The sequence below is a fragment of the Vigna unguiculata genome, chromosome 7 (genome assembly GCF_037176805.1).
Source record: "Vigna unguiculata cultivar grain cowpea cultivar isolate G323 ecotype 2 chromosome 7, ASM3717680v1, whole genome shotgun sequence".
NCBI classification, from domain to species: Eukaryota; Viridiplantae; Streptophyta; class Magnoliopsida; order Fabales; family Fabaceae; genus Vigna; species Vigna unguiculata.
This window is the reverse complement of record NC_140798.1, coordinates 42,985,896-43,005,191: the sequence shown is the minus strand read 5'-3', so window position 1 is coordinate 43,005,191 and position 19,296 is coordinate 42,985,896. Positions and strand designations below refer to the sequence as shown.

The window sequence follows — 19,296 nt, the reverse complement described above, 5'->3', positions numbered from 1 at the left end:
TCTCTCTCTCTCTCTATATATATATATATATATATATATATATTAACAATAATTAATAATAATTAAAAATTAAAATATTTTTTATATAATAATTATCTTCAACTGATTATTAATATTTTTTATATAATAATTAAAATATTGTTATAAATATTATGATTAATGTATTAATATATAAATTAATAATATACGTATATAATAATCAATAATAATTGAAATATTGTTAAAAATATAATTATGTACATATAATTAATTTTATTATTATTAATATATGTATATAATAATTAAAAATAATAAAAATATATAAATTTTTATAATAATTAAAATATTAATAAATTTTAATAGTTTTAACTGATTTATTAATTATTTTATTTTATTTTTATCATCAAGGGTATTTTAGTAATCTTCAAATTTTATTTATTAAAAGTTTGTTTTAATTTATCTAATCACTCAAATGATTCACTAATTTTCACAAAATTTATCTCTAAATCTACTCACTTTACTCTCTAAATCCACTAAAAAAAACATACATTTTCATCCACTTCAATTAATACAAATTCATCTTCACACTCTTTTCCAAATGTATTTTTATAAACGAATACAGCGTTAAAGCTGGCATGGTTTTATGTGCTTAGCTTATTATGCAGTTCATTTTTTAGGTTTGATTCTTCTCTTTTTCAAAATTGAGAGTGATTTGAAAGGCTATTTAAGAGTCTAATACCTACCTAATGACATTATTATCACGCGTTATAATATTTATGTAAATGAGCTAATCTACCAAACTTGAAAAAAGCTTTTTAAAAGACTCGAAAATAGACCCTCTTTTTTGACTAAATAGTGTTTTTCTGAATCTTGACTCAACCTGTTAGTAAATGGTCTTAGTTTGACCTAATACTATTGTATATACCATGTCATAGGTTTTCCATTTAGCACACTCAAAATTGTTTTCATTTTTCTATCACCCAGAATACACGTCTTCTTCAATATTATAGTTAAAATAAAAACAGCAAATTGTCAATATGTGTTTGGAAGTAGCAGGTAATATATTTGTTGAAATTAAAAATCTATTTGGTTGTTGACAAAAGAAAGTTGTAAAAAAATGTATGTTTATGAAATTATAACTGTTTTCTTAGTAATTTTAAACTTACATTGTTTTTTGCATAGAAAATATTAACATGAAAATAAACTATTGACTAAAATAAAAATAATTTTTTATTAAAGGGAAATGTAATGTCAGAGCGGATAATGCAAAATGTAAAGACGTAGAAAATGATCTATGAATAGAAGTGATTTTATAAATGATACTATTAAACAAAACGATATTTTATTAATAAAACATCAATTTTTAAACATAATTTTCTTAAAAAGAGTTTTATTTTATAAAACATTCATCTCTTTGTAATTTTTGGATATGCTCATACCATTCATATCAAATTTATTTGTGTAGTTAGAATGTATAACTATTAGATTTTATTTGTGGTTTGGATTATAATGCATTTGGCGATATTGTTGACTTGTGATGGCTTCTTCTTGTCTCCATTGAAGCTTGCATGAAGAATGGAGGCTCCATGGATGGTGTTGGATGCGGAAGCATGAAGGAAAGGAGCTTAAGGTGTTTGGTTTGGTGTAGGTGAAAGGATTCTTAAGAGAGGTGAGGCCAACTCCTAAGGAAGAAGACTAGAGTAAACTAGAGAAGAGTTTACTCTAAGGTGAGCTCAAAAGAGATTTGTGTACAAATTTGGGCAGCAATTCATTACTCAATTTCAAGCTGAAAAATACATCTCCTAAGCCTTCTATTTATAGTCTAAAATGAGACCAAGGGGTCTCCAAAAAGTGGAGGGAAAAAGGAGTCTAGAAAGTTGAATTTTGGAGCCAAAAAGGAGCATGTGGGAGGTGTGACTTGCCACCTAAGCAAGTCACACTTGTCTTGCCATGGGAAGCTAACTCTCATCCTTGGAGAGCAAGTTTGAGAAGCTTCTAGGCTTTTCTAGAGTAGACACACTACTCTTGGCCCATTTGGCCCAATTCCCCTTTTTGGTCCAAAATTACTTCTAAAGCCCAATTTCCTCTAAGGCCCAATACATGGCCCAAAGAAAAATCCTATTCTACTGGGCCCAAAATACAAAGCCCAAAATAAAATCCTAATCTAGTATTTACAAACAAAATGTCCTAGGCTAGGTCTTGACATCTTCCTTGGCCCATGTGAAGTTCATCTTGGGCCTTGCATGCGCATTTAAGGCCCATTCCTCTTGTATTCTCCTAGCCATGGCTCTTGTTGTAGGTCCCTTGGCCCGAGGCTTCTCATCATCCCCTCCCTCTTGAGAAGGATTTGTCCTCAAATCTGTATTCTCTGCCTCATCATCTGTACCACCTGCAAAAGGTATTAAGTCAGCAACATTAAAGGTGGCATGCACATCATAGCCTTCAGGCAACTCTAGCCTATACGCATTATCATTTACTCTTTTCAGCACTTTAAAGGGACCATCACCTCGAGGACTAAGTTTAGACTTCCTTTGCTTAGGAAATCTATCTTTTCTAAGGTGTAGCCACACCCAATCCCCTTCTTCAAAAATCATTTCCCTCTTCCCCTTATTGTTGTACTTAGCATACCTCTCTGTTTGTTGCTGGATTTGGCTTTTAATCTTTTCATGCATTTTCTTAACAAAATCAGATTTTGCCACCCCTTCTTTATGAATAAAATCAAAAGATGTAGGAAGTGGTAGCAAGTCCATGGGAGTGAGAGGATTAAAGCCATAAACAGCTTCAAATGGAGAGATTTTAGTAGTCCTATGAACTACTCTATTGTAGGCAAACTCAATATGGGGAAGGCATTCATCCCAAGATTTGTGGTTCCCTTTCAAAATTGCCCTTAACATAGTAGACAGAGACCTATTAACAACTTCAGTTTGCCCATCAGTTTGTGGGTGACATGAAGTAGAGAAATTAAGCTTAGTTCCTAACCTTGACCAAAGTGTTTTCCAAAAGTGGCTAAGGAACTTGGTGTCTCTATCAGAAACTATGGTGCGGGGTATACCATGAAGCTTGACCACATCTCTAAAGAAAAGCCTAGCAATGTTGCTAGCATCATCCACTTTGTGGCAGGGTATAAAGTGTGTCATTTTGCTAAAACGATCTACCACCACAAAAATGGAATCAAAACCCCTTTGTGTTCTTGGGAGTCCTAAGACAAAATCCATACTTATATCTTCCCAAGGGGCTGAAGCAACAGGCAAGGGGGTGTATAATCCATGAGGCATTATTTTAGACTTAGATTGTAAGCATGAAATACATCTATTACAATGCCTTTGGACATCCTTCCTCATATGGGGCCAAAAGAATTTCTCTTTTAAAAGACCTAGGGTTTTTTCTACCCCAAAATGACCCATTAATCCCCCTTCATGTGTTTCTTGAACAAGGAGTTTTCTTTGTGAACATTGGGGAATACAAATTTTTCCTTCTTTAAACAAATACCCCTCATTCACATAGAAACCTCCTTGAGGTCTTTCCATACATTCAGCATAAGTAGAGGAAAACTCAGAATCTTGATTATACATTTCTGGAATGTGATCAAATCCAAGAATTTGGGCTCCCAATTTTGAAAACAATGTGTGCCTTCTAGACAAGGCATCAGCCACCACATTACTTTTGCCCTTCTTGTACTTTATCACATAAGGAAATTGTTCCAAGAATTCCATCCACTTAGCATGTCTTTTATTCAGCTTATGTTGGCCCTTCAAATATTTTAGCGACTCATGGTCACTATGAATGACAAACTCTTTGGACACAAGGTAGTGTTCCCAAGTTTGAAGGGCCCTAACTAAGGCATACAATTCCTTATCATAGGTGGGATAGTTGAGGGAGGCACCATGAAGTTTTTCACTGAAATAAGCAATTGGGTGCCCTCCTTGCAACAACACAGCACCTATTCCTACACCGGATGCATCACACTCTAGCTCAAAGGTTTTTGAAAAGTTTGGTAAAGCTAGAATGGGTGCATTGGTGAGATTTTCCTTGAGTTGTTGAAAAGCAGACTCTTGTTTTTCACCCCAATTAAAAGATACATCTTTCTTGACAAGTTCATTGAGGGGTGAAGCCAAAGTAGAGAAGTTAGGAACAAACCTCCTATAAAAGCTTGCCAAACCATGGAAGCTCCTAACCTCTCCAACATTTTTAGGAGTAGGCCATTCTTGGATGGCCTTTATTTTTGTAGGGTCAACATGGACCCCATTTTTGTTCACAACAAAACCTAAGAAAACTACACTATCTACACAAAAAGTACATTTCTCTTTATTAGCAAACAAACTATTTACCCTAAGGATGGTAAGGACAGACCTTAGATGGTCTATGTGCTCATGCAAGCTCTTGCTATAAATCAAGATATCATCAAAATAGACAACCACAAACTTTCCTATGCACTCTCTAAGAACGTGATTCATTAGTCTCATGAATGTGCTAGGTGCATTAGTAAGCCCAAAGGGCATCACTAACCACTCATATAGTCCAAATTTGGTCTTAAAAGCGGTTTTCCACTCATCACCTTCTTTGATTCTTATTTGGTGATAACCACTCTTTAGATCAATTTTAGAAAACATGAGGGACCCATGCAACTCATCAAGCATGTCATCAAGCCTAGGGATTGGATGCCTATATTTAATGGTGATGTTATTTATGGCTCTACAATCACAGCACATTCTCCATTTCCCATCCTTTTTAGGTACTAACAAAACAGGCACAGCACAAGGGCTAAGGCTCTTTTGAACCCAACCCTTCTCCAACAACTCTTGGACTTGAGACTCTATCTCCTTTGTTTCTTGAGGATTTGTCCTATAGGCTGGTCTATTTGGTAGACTAGCCCCAGGCACTAAATCTATTTGATGTTCAATTCCTCTAAAGGGAGGAAGCCCAATAGGCCCTTCCTTAGGGAATATATCCTCAAACTCTTTCAAAAGATTTTCAATTTTAGGAGGTAGATTCTTACGTTCAAGAGTTGTGGCAGTACATGTGAGTGTTCCTTTACACAACAAGAGGCATGAAGGTTGTTCATCATTGAGAACTTGATTCAAAGATTTTATAGTCAAAATGTTCTCATGTTGAATGACCTTGGGAGAAGGAACACCAATCTCTCCCACCTTAGATTCATCTTTAGTTACTTTTTTTGGGAGAGAGGGAGGACTTTTTTTTTTATCCTCTTTTCTCTCCTTTTCCAACTTCTTTCTCATTTGGATTTGATCCTCTACCACTTGGGATGGTGATAAAGGATGCAAGACAAATTTTCTATCCTTGTGAGTGAAGGTGATTTCATTGGTAAGACCATTATGCATGGTTTTCTTGTCAAATTGCCAAGGTCTTCCCAATAAAACATGGCAAGCTTCCATAGGTACTACATCACATAGCACACTATCTTCATATTTCCCTATGGATAACTTGACCTTCACTTGATGTTGGGCTGTCAAATCCCCACTTTCATTAAGCCAATGCAATTTGTAAGGTTTTGGATGGGGAATGATAGTCAAAGCCAACTTATCAACCAACCTTGTACTACAACAATTGCAACATGAACCACTATCAACAATGAGAGAACAAGTGTTTTCTAAAATTTTACATCTTGTATGAAAGATGTTCTCTCTTTGTGTTGGCTCTTTTGGAATGGGTTGGTTGCTAAGAAGTCTTCTAATCATTAGAAGGTCTCCTTCACAAGGATAGACAATTTCCTTAGCCTCATCATTAGACTCCTCACTAGAAGTCTCACTCTCACTTTCTTGCTCATCTTGGCTACTATAGTGGTCAACACCCCTTAAGATCATGGTCTTTTTGGTGGGGCATTGAGATGCAACATGACCTCTACCAAGACACTTGAAACATTTGATTTCACTAGTGCGAGTGTGTGAAGATGTGCCTTCCCTTGGTTTCTCCTTTTCCTTGAAACTTTTGGAAAACACTTTGGTCAAGGTTAGGAAACTTTTGGAAAACACTTTTGGAAAACATTGAAGCTTGCATGAAGAATGGAGGCTCCATGGATGGTGTTGGATGCGGAAGCATGAAGGAAAGGAGCTTAAGGTGTTTGGTTTGGTGTAGGTGAAAGGATTCTTAAGAGAGGTGAGGCCAACTCCTAAGGAAGAAGACTAGAGTAAACTAGAGAAGAGTTTACTCTAAGGTGAGCTCAAAAGAGATTTGTGCACAAATTTGGGCAGCAATTCATTACTCAATTTCAAGCTGAAAAATACATCTCCTAAGCCTTCTATTTATAGTCTAAAATGAGACCAAGGGGTCTCCAAAAAGTGGAGGGAAAAAGGAGTCTAGAAAGTTGAATTTTGGAGCCAAAAAGGAGCATGTGGGAGGTGTGACTTGCCACCTAAGCAAGTCACACTTGTCTTGCCATGGGAAGCTAACTCTCATCCTTGGAGAGCAAGTTTGAGAAGCTTCTAGGCTTTTCTAGAGTAGACACACTACTCTTGGCCCATTTGGCCCAATTCCCCTTTTTGGTCCAAAATTACTTCTAAAGCCCAATTTCCTCTAAGGCCCAATACATGGCCCAAAGAAAAATCCTATTCTACTGGGCCCAAAATACAAAGCCCAAAATAAAATCCTAATCTAGTATTTACAAACAAAATGTCCTAGGCTAGGTCTTGACATCTTCCTTGGCCCATGTGAAGTTCATCTTGGGCCTTGCATGCGCATTTAAGGCCCATTCCTCTTGTATTCTCCTAGCCATGGCTCTTGTTGTAGGTCCCTTGGCCCGAGGCTTCTCATCAACTTGGGATGATAATTCTTGAAATATTTGGCTAAAAAGAGTAAAAGTAATTTAGATAAGTCAATAAATCAATATGATATACAATTTTTAACCCTACAAATTTGATATGGTGTAACCTCAAAATCATTGGACACAAGGAGAAAATTTAAATCACAGAGAGTTATAGTGATCCAAAATGTTGGTGTCACTAGGAAACCATTGGAGGTACGCTATCTGAAATTAAATTATGGAGAGTTATAATATTCTATTGTACATCAATTAAGTATTGTTGAACATCATATGAAAAATTTAATTCTAAAGCTTCATACGATATGACATTGAGCGCCAGGTAACTATCGTTGCACACCATATGAAAAAATATATATTATTGAAAATTTAAGTGTGAGTTTAAGTTTTATATTGAGTAAAAATGAGAAAATTAAACATCATATAAGGATTAAGGCCCATAAACCCATCACCTTAAGATTTTGGATTGAGAGTGATATCAATCCCTTATGTGTGAGTTAGACTTATATCTCATTAATATTTTATGGTGTTGTACTTGAGAAGAACATTGATCCTAATTTATTATTTTATTAGAGTGAACTCCTTAAAAATATGAAATAGTATGGCAGGTGAATAATATTAACCGATGCACGTGTGTAACTAACAAGTAATATTAAAAATATTATTAACATTCAACTATGTCAATAACATATGAGTCCACTTAATACACCTTATGTGTGAATTTCATTGATGATTTTTTTTTTCTTTTTGTATTTTACTTATATATAAATGGACTTTAAATATTTGATAATATTTCTTATACGGCTTTAAATCTTTGAAATGATTCACCACCAAAATTTGTAGAACTTGTTTTAAACAGTTTATATTATATTGTGTTCTTAGAGACTGAATTGTTTCGTACACATTTTTGTTCATTCTATATACCTGTTTTAAATAGATTTTTCCAGAACAAGTAATTTTTTAATTTTTTAATTTTTTGAAACGTAAAAGAGCTCAATCAAATACAAACACCGGTCTTAAATATCACGAGTTTATTACAATCTTTAACACAATTATAGAAATAGACAACAGAGATTAGGAGAGTTGTAAGACATAAAAGCCCATAGCTATTGGGCTTTTTTGTGATGCACACTTGTTCATAGTCGAGAGAGTGAGTCATTGGAAGTTATCTTTCATGTCCATGGAACAAATTCTAATAGTGTATTAAGGGAATTTCTTCATACACCTCTAAAGTTTTTCCTGCACTTCCAAGAATTTTTTAAAATTCAAAATTACCTTTAAAATCATTTGAGAAAAGATAGATAAATCACACCCCCAACTTATTTTCGGATATGAACTTTCAATAAATATATTTTTGAAAATTGATATCCGATAAAAAATTTAGACTTTCAAATAAAAAAAACATATATCGTAATATATCGTAATATATATATATATATATATGATTAAACACATAAAGATGTCACGTAAATTTAACAAATAAAAAAAGCAATTAAACTGTTTTTCCAAAATATAGCCCCAAGTATTACTAATTTTGCAACATTCCTGTATGCTAACAAGATTATGGACCACAGAAAAAACATTAAGTGTCAAAATTTTGTTGAAATTAACATGAAAGGTGAAATAACTAATCGATCAAGGTGAAATGACAAATAACTTCATTTTAATAGATTAAGTATATTTTTAGTTCCTGAATTTTGATCCAAAATTATAATTTATTTTTCTCTAAAATTTTAATATATTTTGGTCTCTAAACTTTAAAAATGAATGAATATAGTTATTTTAAACCAATTATGTTAACTTTTTTTTTATGTGTCGAACAATTTCCTAATTGATATTAAAGTGGAAATATGTCAAACAACATAAACAAGTCTAATACTAATATGAAACATTTTTGAAATGTCAAAAAAATTTAACATAATTGAATTATAAGGGCTATATCTATTCATTTTTAAAGTTTGATAACTAAAATTAAGGGTGGGCAAAAAATCTAATTTTTATGATCAAATCCATTTTTTCTGTGATCCAATCCATTTAATATCCATTTTATTAAAAATCCAATCCATTTAAAATCCATTTTATTGGATTTGGATATCAATCTAATCTACATTTTATATATTTTATGGATTGAATATCTATTCTCGAAATCTAGATTTTCAAAATGGATAATCCAAAATATCCAATTCAAAATTTCACTTTATATTTTTTGTTAGGTTAGGCTAAAGGTTGAGACGGACTAGTCCAAATTTAGTCGTATTTGATTGAGTTGGCGTGACCCTGTACAAAATTTGGTCGAAATAGGCCAAATTCATTCAAGTCGGTCCCGATCGAAATTTGACCCAGTTGGTCCTGAACAAAATTTGGAAGTATTCGGCCAATCTGTCAAATTCTTTGGTGTCAGCTCTATGGACACAAATTTCGATCCACACCCATTATTTGGATCCAAAATGAATGTGGATTAGATTTTCGATAGGGCTGACACCATAAAATTTGGCAGATTTTTTGTCGAGGCCAACTAGGCCAAATTTCAGCATGAGATGAACTTGGATGACTTTCGAACGAATTTCGATCGAGGACGACGTGACCAAATTTGGGCTAAGGTCGACTCGACAAAATTTCAGTCGAGATAGACTTGACTGGATTCGACTGAATTTCGGCCAGGACAGATTTTGCCTAATACGACCAAATTTTGGCCAGAGCCGACTTGGCCAAATATGGCCACATTTGGGTCAGGGCCTGATCAGTTAAATTTTGGTTAGGGTTGACTCCACTAAATTCGTCGGTCGGGATCGACTTGACTGAATGACAAATTTTCGATCACAGTCGACTAAGTGGAATATAGTCAAATTTCATTCAGGACTTAGTGGACCTAATACGACTAAATTTGGGCAAGTGCCGACTTGACCAAATTTTGGTCATGACTAAATCGACTGAATTTGGCCAAATTTAGGTTAGGACCAACTCGCCTAAATATGACTAAATTTCGGCCGCGATCGACTCTGCCGAATACGACCAAATTCAGGCTAGGACCAACTTCAACTCGGTCAAATTTTGGTCGAGTCCAACACCACCGAATTTTGACCGGAGCCGACTCGACTGAATTCGGCAAAATTTTGGTCGTGGCCGACTCAGTTGAATATAGCCAAATTTCGATCATGACCGACTCATTTGAATAAGACCAAATTTCACCTTATACCGTCTCAGCCAAATACGACTAAATTTGGGTCAGGGCCGACTCGGCTAAATCTCAATTGGGGCACTCTCGATTGAATTCGACCAAATTTTGATTGGAGCCAACTAGGCTGAATATACCCAAATTTTGGTCGCGATTGTCTCGGCCGAATACGGTCAAAATTTGCCTAGGTCGATTCGGGCCAATGCAGTCAAATTTGGGTCGGGGTAAACTCAACTGAATACTTCCAAATTTTGTCCAGGACCAGTTGGGCCAAATTTCGATCGAGACCGACTTGACAGAATTCGGCCAAATTTTGTATAGGGTCACGCCAACTCAATCAAATACGACTAAATTTGGACTAGTCAGTCTCAACTTTTAGTCTAACCTAACCAAAAATATAAACTGAAAATTTGGATTGGATATTTTGGATTATCCATTTTGAAAATCTAGATTTAGATAATGGATATCCAATTCATAAAATATATAAAATATATATCAAATTGATATCCATATCCAATAAAATGGATTTTAAATGGATTGAATTTTTAATAAAATAGATATTAAATGGATTAGATCATAGAAAAAATATATTGGATTATAAAAAATGGATTTTTTGCCTTCCCTTGATTAGAATTTTGTGACACATCTCTTTGCATATTAAATGTCAGAACAGAAAATCAATAAAAAAATATTGTCTATCAACATCTAAACACTTTTCTAAAATCATCCATGTAATGATAACAGACATTTGCAAAAACATCAAATTACTATTCTTACGTAAGGTTAACTTTCCTATTTCCGGTAAAATAATGTCCCTTATCTTTCTTCTTTGGATCAATAAGAAGCTATTATCTGAAGAGGATAAAAAGCAATGAAGAACCTTAACTATATTGCAACCAGTAAACCAAAGCATCATTATTTTACGAAAGAATCAAGAATTTCTGTGCAATAATGTGATACGTGCGACGTGGACGTGAGACGTGCTACGTGGGACGTGAGACGTGCTACGTGGAAGGTGAGACGTGGGACATGGGACGTTTCACGTGCGACGTGAGACATGAGACATGAGACGTGAGACATGAGAGGTAGGACGTGGGACGTGAAACATGAGACGTAAGATGACATGGGACGTGAAACGTGAGATAACGTGGGATGTGAGACGTGAGTGAGACGTAAGACGTGAGACGTGAAACGCGAGACATAAGACGTGGGACATGGGACGTGAGACGTGGGATATGGGACGTGGGTCATGAGACGTGAGACGAGAGACGTGAGACGTGAGACGTGGGTCGTGGAACGTTAAACGTGTGACGTGCGACGTGGGACGTGCGACATGGGACGTGGGACGTGAGATGTGAGACGTAAGACATGAGACGTGGGACGTGGGACGTGAGACGAGAGATGAGAGTTGTAAGACGTGAGACGTAAGACGTAAATTGAAGACGTAAGACGTGGGACGTAGGACATAGGACGTGTGACGAGAGACGTGAGATGTGAGACGTGAAATGTGAGACGTGGGACGTGGGACGTAGGACGTGAGACGTGGGACGTGAGACGTGAGATGTGAAACGTGAGACATAAGACGTGAAACGTAAGACGTGAGACGTGGGATGTGAGACGTGAGACATGAGATGTGAGACGTGAAACGTGGGTCGTGGGACGTGAAACGTGCGACGTGGGACGTAAGACGTGGGACGTGGGACGTGGGATGTGGGACATAGGACGTGAAACGAGAGACGTGAGACGTGGAACGTGGAACGTAGGACGTGGGACGTGGAATGTGGAACGTGAGACGTGGGACGTGAGACGTGGAACGTAGGACGTGACACGTGAGACATGGGAGACGTGAAAGACATGTGACGTGGGACGTGGGCAATGGGACGTGAGAGACGTGAGAGACGTGCGACGTGAGACGTGAGACGTCCGTAAACACTAAACCTTGAAATTTATATTCATAAACTTTAAAACTTACAATTTAATTGAAAATTTTAGAAGTTTAATAAAAGAATTGTTAATGTATCCATAAATTTGTACTAACAAATTTAAATTATACTCTTGTAAAAAAATATATTAATAAAAAGAGATTAAATACATATAAAATTGAAAGAATAAAAATATGAGAGTAAAAGTAATATTTAATGTTTATTTAACACATAAAAAATAAAAATTATGAGGATAACAACAATAATTTATATTTATTGAACTCTGAAATGAGCGAAAGAAAATAGAGGATGATTTGAAAATTTAAACTAAGGATGGGTAAAAAATCTAATTTTCATGATCCAATCCATTTTTGCATTTTGCTATGATCCAATCCATTTAATATTCATTTTATTAAAAATTCAATCCATTTTATTGGATTTGGATATCAATCTGATCTAAATTTTATATATTTTATGGATTGTATATCTATACTCTAAATCTAGATTTTCAAAATGGATAATCCAAAATATTCAATCTAAATTGTTAGTTTATATTTTTCGTTAGGTTAGGCTAAAGGTTGAGACGGACTAGCCCAAATTTAGTCGTATTTGATTGAGTTGACATGACTCTATACAAAATTTGGCTGAATTAGGCCAAATTCTGTCAAGTCGGTCCCGATCGAAATTTGGCCCAACTGGTCCTGGACAAAATTTGGAAGTATTCAGTTGAGTTCATCCCGATCCAAATTTGACTACATTGGACTGAGTCGACCTAGACAAAATTTGGCCGTATTCAACCGAGACAACCGCGACCAAAATTTGGCTGTACTTATCCTAGTTGGCTCCAGTCAAAATTTGGTCGAATTCAATCAAGTTGGCCCCGATTGAGATTTGACCGAGTCGGCCCTGGTCCAAATTTGGTCATATTCGGTTGAGACGACCTAGGATGAAATTTGGTCGTATTCAAATGAGTCGGTCACGATCGAAATTTAGCCGTATTCAACTGAGTTGGCCACGACCGAAATTCGGTCGAATTAAGTCGAGTTGGCTTCGGTCAAAATTTGATCGTGTTGACTTCAACCAAAATTTGACTGAGTTGGTCCTGGCCTGAATTTGGTCGTATTCGGCAGAGTCGATTACGACGTAATTTGGTCATATTTAGGCGAGTTGGTCCTGACCTAAATTTGGCCAAATTCAGTCGAGTTGGTCATGACCAAAATTTGGTTGAGTCGGCATTAGTCCAAATTTAGCCGTATTCGATCGAGTAAATCTCGAACAAAATTTGACTATATTTAACTTAGTCGGTTGTGATAAAAAATTGGCCATGTTGAGTCAAGTCGGTCCCAGCCGACGAATTTAATGGAGTCAACCGTGACCGAAATTTGACTGATCAGGCCTTGGCCCAAATTTGGCTAAATTTGGTCGTATGAGGCAAAATCGGTCCTAGCCGAAATTCAGTCGAATCCAGTCCAGTCGATCTCAACTAAAATTTTGTCAAGTCGACCTTGGTCCAATTTTGGTCACGTCGTCTCCGACCGAAATTCGTTCAAAAGTCATCCAAGTTCATCTTATGCTGAAATTTGGCCTCTTTGGCTCCGACAAAAAATCTGTCAAATTCTATGGTGTCAACCTTATGAACACAAGTTTTAAAAAATTTAATTTGAATTTATTTTATGAAAAATTGATTTTGAATTTTGAACTTGATCCAAATATTTAGATCTAGATTTAAACTTGATCCAAATATTTGGATCTGGATTTTTAAAAAATCCAATCTACTTTTTTTAAAAAAATAGATTTGGATCGAAAATCTAATCCAATTATTTGGATCCAAAATGGATGTGGATTGAATCACTAAAAATTCAATTCATGATCACCCCTAACTAAAATATATCAAAGTTTCAAACATGGACTAATTCTAATTTTACATCAAAATTCAGGAATTAAAAATATAATCAACTTTTTTTTTTTTATTTGAACTTATACTTTCAATCCATACAAAATATTTTAGTGTCGGTTTCTAGACCCCTTTAAAAAATAAAAGACTTAGTCACTTTAAAATGAGTTCATTTTAGTTTTGATCCCAATTATTACTCGTAATCTCTGAAAAGTTTTAAAGTAGTTATTTTTCATTATTAAAATTTATTTTAAAAGTAGATGAATAACTTTATATAAAGAACCCATATTTTTTTCCCACTAAACACAAGTGTAACTAGAGTGTCAACGTGTAAAAACTGTAGAAACCCGTCCATACCTAATTCGCTAAATAAATATTTGTCTCTTATCCGTACCCATATCTTTTGGGTATCTATTATGCAGGTGTCCGCATAATTTTTTAATATCCACAATATCCACAGGTACCATGGATATTTACAAAAAATTTAATATATATTTAACATATTTTAATCGTGAATTCAAATAAAATACAATACATAATAATCATAAATTTTAAACAAAGTCCAAATAACTCATTTAAATAGTGTGACAGTTTACAAAAAAATAATTTTGAAAAAAAACTAATTGATAAAAAAATAACCCATTCAAAATCAATATGTTGATATTTTAATCCTACTTTTTTATTTTTCTTTTTAATTTAATTAGAGTATAGCAGATACAGATATCCACAAATTAATACGAATATTTGTACACATCCCATTAACATACGGGTATTAAAAACACTCGTACCTGTTACCCGCTCGTATCCATTTACAATATTCATTTCCTACCCGTTACGGGTTTTATCGGCAAATATCCACGGATACGAATTTTTTTGACATCCCTAGATGTGACATTGTTGTTTAAAAGAACATAATAATAGGAAATTTCTATTTTTAAAAGAACTAAAATCAAAATTTACCACAAGATATATTTAAGTCGTCTTTTTATTATTACTCCCAATAAATTATACCATTCGTACAACCATTTCAGTACAACCATTTCAGTAACACAACACGTCCTATATCTTTTGTTTCCTTAACTAATTTTAATATATGAACATTTCTCTTCTCATTGTTTTAAAAATAAATATTTCATGCATAAAAGTAAGTTATCTTCTGCCTGAAAATGTGATAGCTAAGTAGCAATGACATCATCAAGATAGCCCAATTCTGTGTTTTAAGCCGAAAAACATATATTTTGGCTCTGAATAAACAAGGCCATTGTGAACGGAACCATAGTTTAACATCTTTCGAGATTAGCCAAGTCCGACACAGTCCAACAAAAGCAAATTACGACATTCGAAGAACTCAGGAAAACAGATTCACATAGTATACTATCACAATAACCATCCAGATGGATTGACTAAGAAAATTAAGAATAGAGGTATGCAAAAAGAGTAGACACTGCTGTTTTTCTCCAATAATTAATCAATGACATCAAAACATCAATCAACATTACCTTTTCCATCTCAATGAAAGTATCAGCTATTGTAAGGAAAAAAAGGTTCTTCAGTGTCTTCCGCGATCAGGACTCTGGATCTGCACTATGCCATCCCTTTGTGCATGGAGGAATGTTCATAAACTCATCAAATTCTTTTACATGAATATCACAGCACTTCCACTACAAAAAAGCGTGACAAAGGAAAAATAAATACAGTTCACATAGAACATGTCTCAACTACAGTACAAGCATTGATTTAAATAGAAATGAGACCAAACGAAGAACATTCAGAGGAATACTTAATACTGACCCCTCTCATCCGGTCATGAAAAACAGCAGGGCCGGGATGGTAGCTGCAAGCAGTGTCATGATTATCCTTTTCCTTGAACGTTTGACCACATCCTTTATTTTTGCATATTTGGGGTTCATTTATATCGACGATCTTCTTAGGTTTTGGAGCCTTAACACTTGAATTGTTAACAGCAGAGACGTCTCCAACAAGATTTGGGGACTTGTCTACAACGTTAACTGGTTTGCTTTGTGAACCTAATGAAGAAGAGAGGGATAGGAGAAAGAAAATTAGCTTTTTGAAAGCACGACATGGGGGGATTGCTGAAAAACAACTAATCGAAGGACTTGAGACAGTGGCATGAGCAAAAGCATGTGAATACCATGGTCTGAGCAAAAGAAACCCTGCCTACATCTGGAACAAGTGTCCTTTGACGAAGCATTGGTTGAAGAAACAGCAGTTGGAGGGGGCGTGGTGTTCTTCTTCACTGGCGCAATTACTTGCTTGACTGCTGTATGTTTTCCAGTCTTACATCTTGACCACAGAGAGAAACTTTGATCAATATATGCAGCCAATATTCAAAGAAATTGTAAAGTAATGGACAAAACCGACTTAATTTTATTGCCGCAAGTAAAAGAAAAATACGCTGTTTCATTGCTAGCACATTTAAGCCAATGAACCATGTTTTCCAAACTCAACATACATATGATCACTACATTATATAAGATCTAATACTATAAAGAATCCCACAGAGATATAATTAAACACAAGCAAAATCATCTACAGGAGATAATGATATTGTCTAGAGGAGCAGCAAATATTTTCAATTGAAAATGTTTTATAAGTTTATACAAGAATAACTGCTAGGTGGAATTCACTTCTAATTTCCATTTCATTAATGTTACATTTAGAAACCATATTTACTCGGTGAGCATTTTCTGCCACCAAAAGCAACTTCGAAGCACGAATTGGTAATGAAGAGCGGACTCATACCAGTGTAAAATAAAGATTGGAGATTCTAAATACAGATCATTGCACATTGAAACAGGAGTAACGTGATGATACTTCCCCATATATGAAGATGAAATCAACCCATGCGGAACTAATAAATGAAATTTAGAGTAAAACATCAATAATCAACTATTTTGACAATACTTCTCTACGATTCTTTTACTTTCTCCATAACAGAAAGTCACCGCTACGACCTATTCATAAATTCTACCCAAAAAGGTTGAACTCTTTCAAATTGACCAGTTGACCGCAGACCAAACATTGTATTCTAAAACAGGAAACTACAGAAAAGGGGAAAAAATTGAATAATGATCTCTCACCCCGGAATTTCCAAAAACAAGCTAAAATCATGACTTCTTTTCTTGCAACAACTCCATTCTTTTGTTCCATCATGAAATATAGGCTGTAAAATAAAAGAAATGTAATCAGTTACAATAAACTGATAACTAATCATAATAGAAAGAATACATTGTGAAGAAATAGATTTATAGACATTGGACTTACCCCCTGAACAATGGAAGATGCCCCAGCAGCATAAAATCCAAATCCCAAACATGCCAGATGGAAAGTGAATCAGTAAGATCTCAAACAGATGCCGCATCATAAATCAACAAAATGATATAACGGAGGGACATAAAATTGTACTAAGTTCACAATCATGAGTATGCATTAATGATGGCATTAGCTAAAATGAAATTACCTAAGCTCATGAAACAACACAAACCAAAAGCCAAAAGAGTTCTTATAGGAACTGAACAGTATGGAAGAAAATACAAGTTTTAGTAACTTTCAATATAGAGTGCTAACCTCTCGGCTACTACCATGCCACTATTGACAAACTAGGTCTAGCTACCAAAGATGAAGAGATATGTTGAAAACTAAAACCAATCCCTAGAAAATAAGTATTAAGCATGATTGCAACAAACTATATTAGATAAAGAAAATGGAAAACACACCGCATAAGGAGAAGGGTCATGCTTATTAGTGTTGAGCACTAGTTAGGGAATTAAAAGGAAAAAGTTCTATTAGAAATCTTATGCAGGCACATTAAAAGAACAGAGGGAAGCACATATCTACACATCCTAATTAAAAAAAAAAAAAAATCTCTTTTAATTCCTTAACCAAAGCCCTAAGAGCTCTGGGTAACATTTGTCAAAAGAAAAATAGAATCAATTATATCATTAATTGAGAAAAAAAAAAAAAGTAGAACGAAATGATAAAGGATTGGCTATTATCTCACATCTAAAAAATTCATAATTGTGGTGTTCTCCCCTAAAGTTTTAATGTGAATTCCCTTTCTAGCCAATCCAGTAATGAAGGGGCTGATTCTCAGGTGCACGGTCCAACTTGTTTCCCAAACCTTGTAAACCCTTGGTAAGATCTCAATTATGACTACCTTAGTTATTAATTTACCTATATCACTCTTAACTTTCAGATATGTAAAAGCAATCAGTTCTAACATTGTTTTAGTACCATACGGTTCCTTGGCCAAAGTGCTAAAGTACTACCATAGATGTGCCACTCGAGCTGAACTGAATCACTACACTACATAGAATAGCTTCCACGGAATGAATTTAACTTTACTAATATGAGTAAACCACTCCGAAAAGAAATGTGAAAGTGGACTATCTCCAGTTCTCAACTCTCCAGTTCTCAACTCTCAACAATTAAAGAGAAAATCAAACGAGTAGAGATAGTAAGCAATTCACAGTTTATTGCACTCCTGCTCGCGCATGCAATATCAGGCGATACCATCTGTAGGTAATATCACGAGTTAATTTCATCATCAGTGATGCAGATTTCTTACTATTTGCTCTAACACGACATTTCGCGCAGCCAAATCCCACAAGAAAAGGCACAAGCTTAAAGAAACCAGGATCTTTAATACACTGCAATAACGAATTACAAAAGAGAAGACGGAAGAACAGGGTTGAACGCAAACCAATTTGCAGGGAGATCAATTAATTGTAGAATAATTGTAGGAAGGCTTAGGAAATTAAATCAAGTGCCCTTGAAGCAAGAACATAAGTTAGGGCTAGGCATTAGGTGAAAAACTAAAGATGGGGAGTTACAGAACAGAATTATACTAAGTGAAAGGGAAAAGTGCATGTTGGTTGTGATAAAGGTGGAAACTTGGACATGAGGGTTATGCGAGAAAGAGAGAGAGAGAGTACCGAATCATGGTATCGACAGGAACCGTCAGGATTGTCGTCCTCGGAGAAGGTGGCGTCGCACCCAATCCTCTGGCATCGAACCATAAGTGTTGTCTTCTCCATTCTGAAAGTAGGCACAATCCCTGTGGTTTTGTGATAACACAACCACAATCAGCTTTCAGGCGCAAGAGAATAACACGAGGACTTTACCTTGTGAGAACTCAGACGGGTTGGGCTTTGACGCTGTTTCAATTCTTGAAAATTGAAATAGAGTAAAGGGAAAAATATATTATATAAAAAGCTGATTCCCCTCAGTTTTCACTCAACTTCTTGCAGGTTCCAGATTTTGAGTTATGTTACCTAGCTAGCTAGATACCTGTAATGATAAATTTGAAATAAAATCCATAAAAGTTAGGGAACATTCTCACTATTTTTGTTTACCAATATCGTGTAATTTGTTTGAAATTACCAAAGTGAATAAAATAAAAAAAAATTAAATAAATCATGTTTGAAAATAATACTTCATTCAATTAAAATAGTGTTTATAAACATGATTTTAATTTTAATTTTTGCATAAAGTAAAATAAAAGAAAAATATATTAAAATCCATTCATAAA

The 19,296-nt window shown here is 34.9% G+C and overlaps 1 protein-coding gene across 1 annotated transcript; it reads right to left on the bottom strand.

The window, feature by feature from the left end:
- Nucleotides 1–15,060: 15,060 nt before the first annotated feature.
- PBS2 (cysteine and histidine-rich domain-containing protein RAR1) lies at nt 15,061–18,954 on the bottom strand. Its single transcript, XM_028082391.2, has 6 exons — nt 18,701–18,954; nt 17,031–17,033; nt 16,847–16,929; nt 15,898–16,049; nt 15,537–15,772; nt 15,061–15,406 (listed from the first exon to the last, which is right to left on the bottom strand). Exons 1-6 carry the CDS (start codon nt 18,800–18,802, stop codon nt 15,311–15,313), a joined length of 672 nt encoding a protein of 223 aa, XP_027938192.1. The 5' UTR covers nt 18,803–18,954; the 3' UTR covers nt 15,061–15,310.
- Nucleotides 18,955–19,296: the final 342 nt, after the last annotated feature.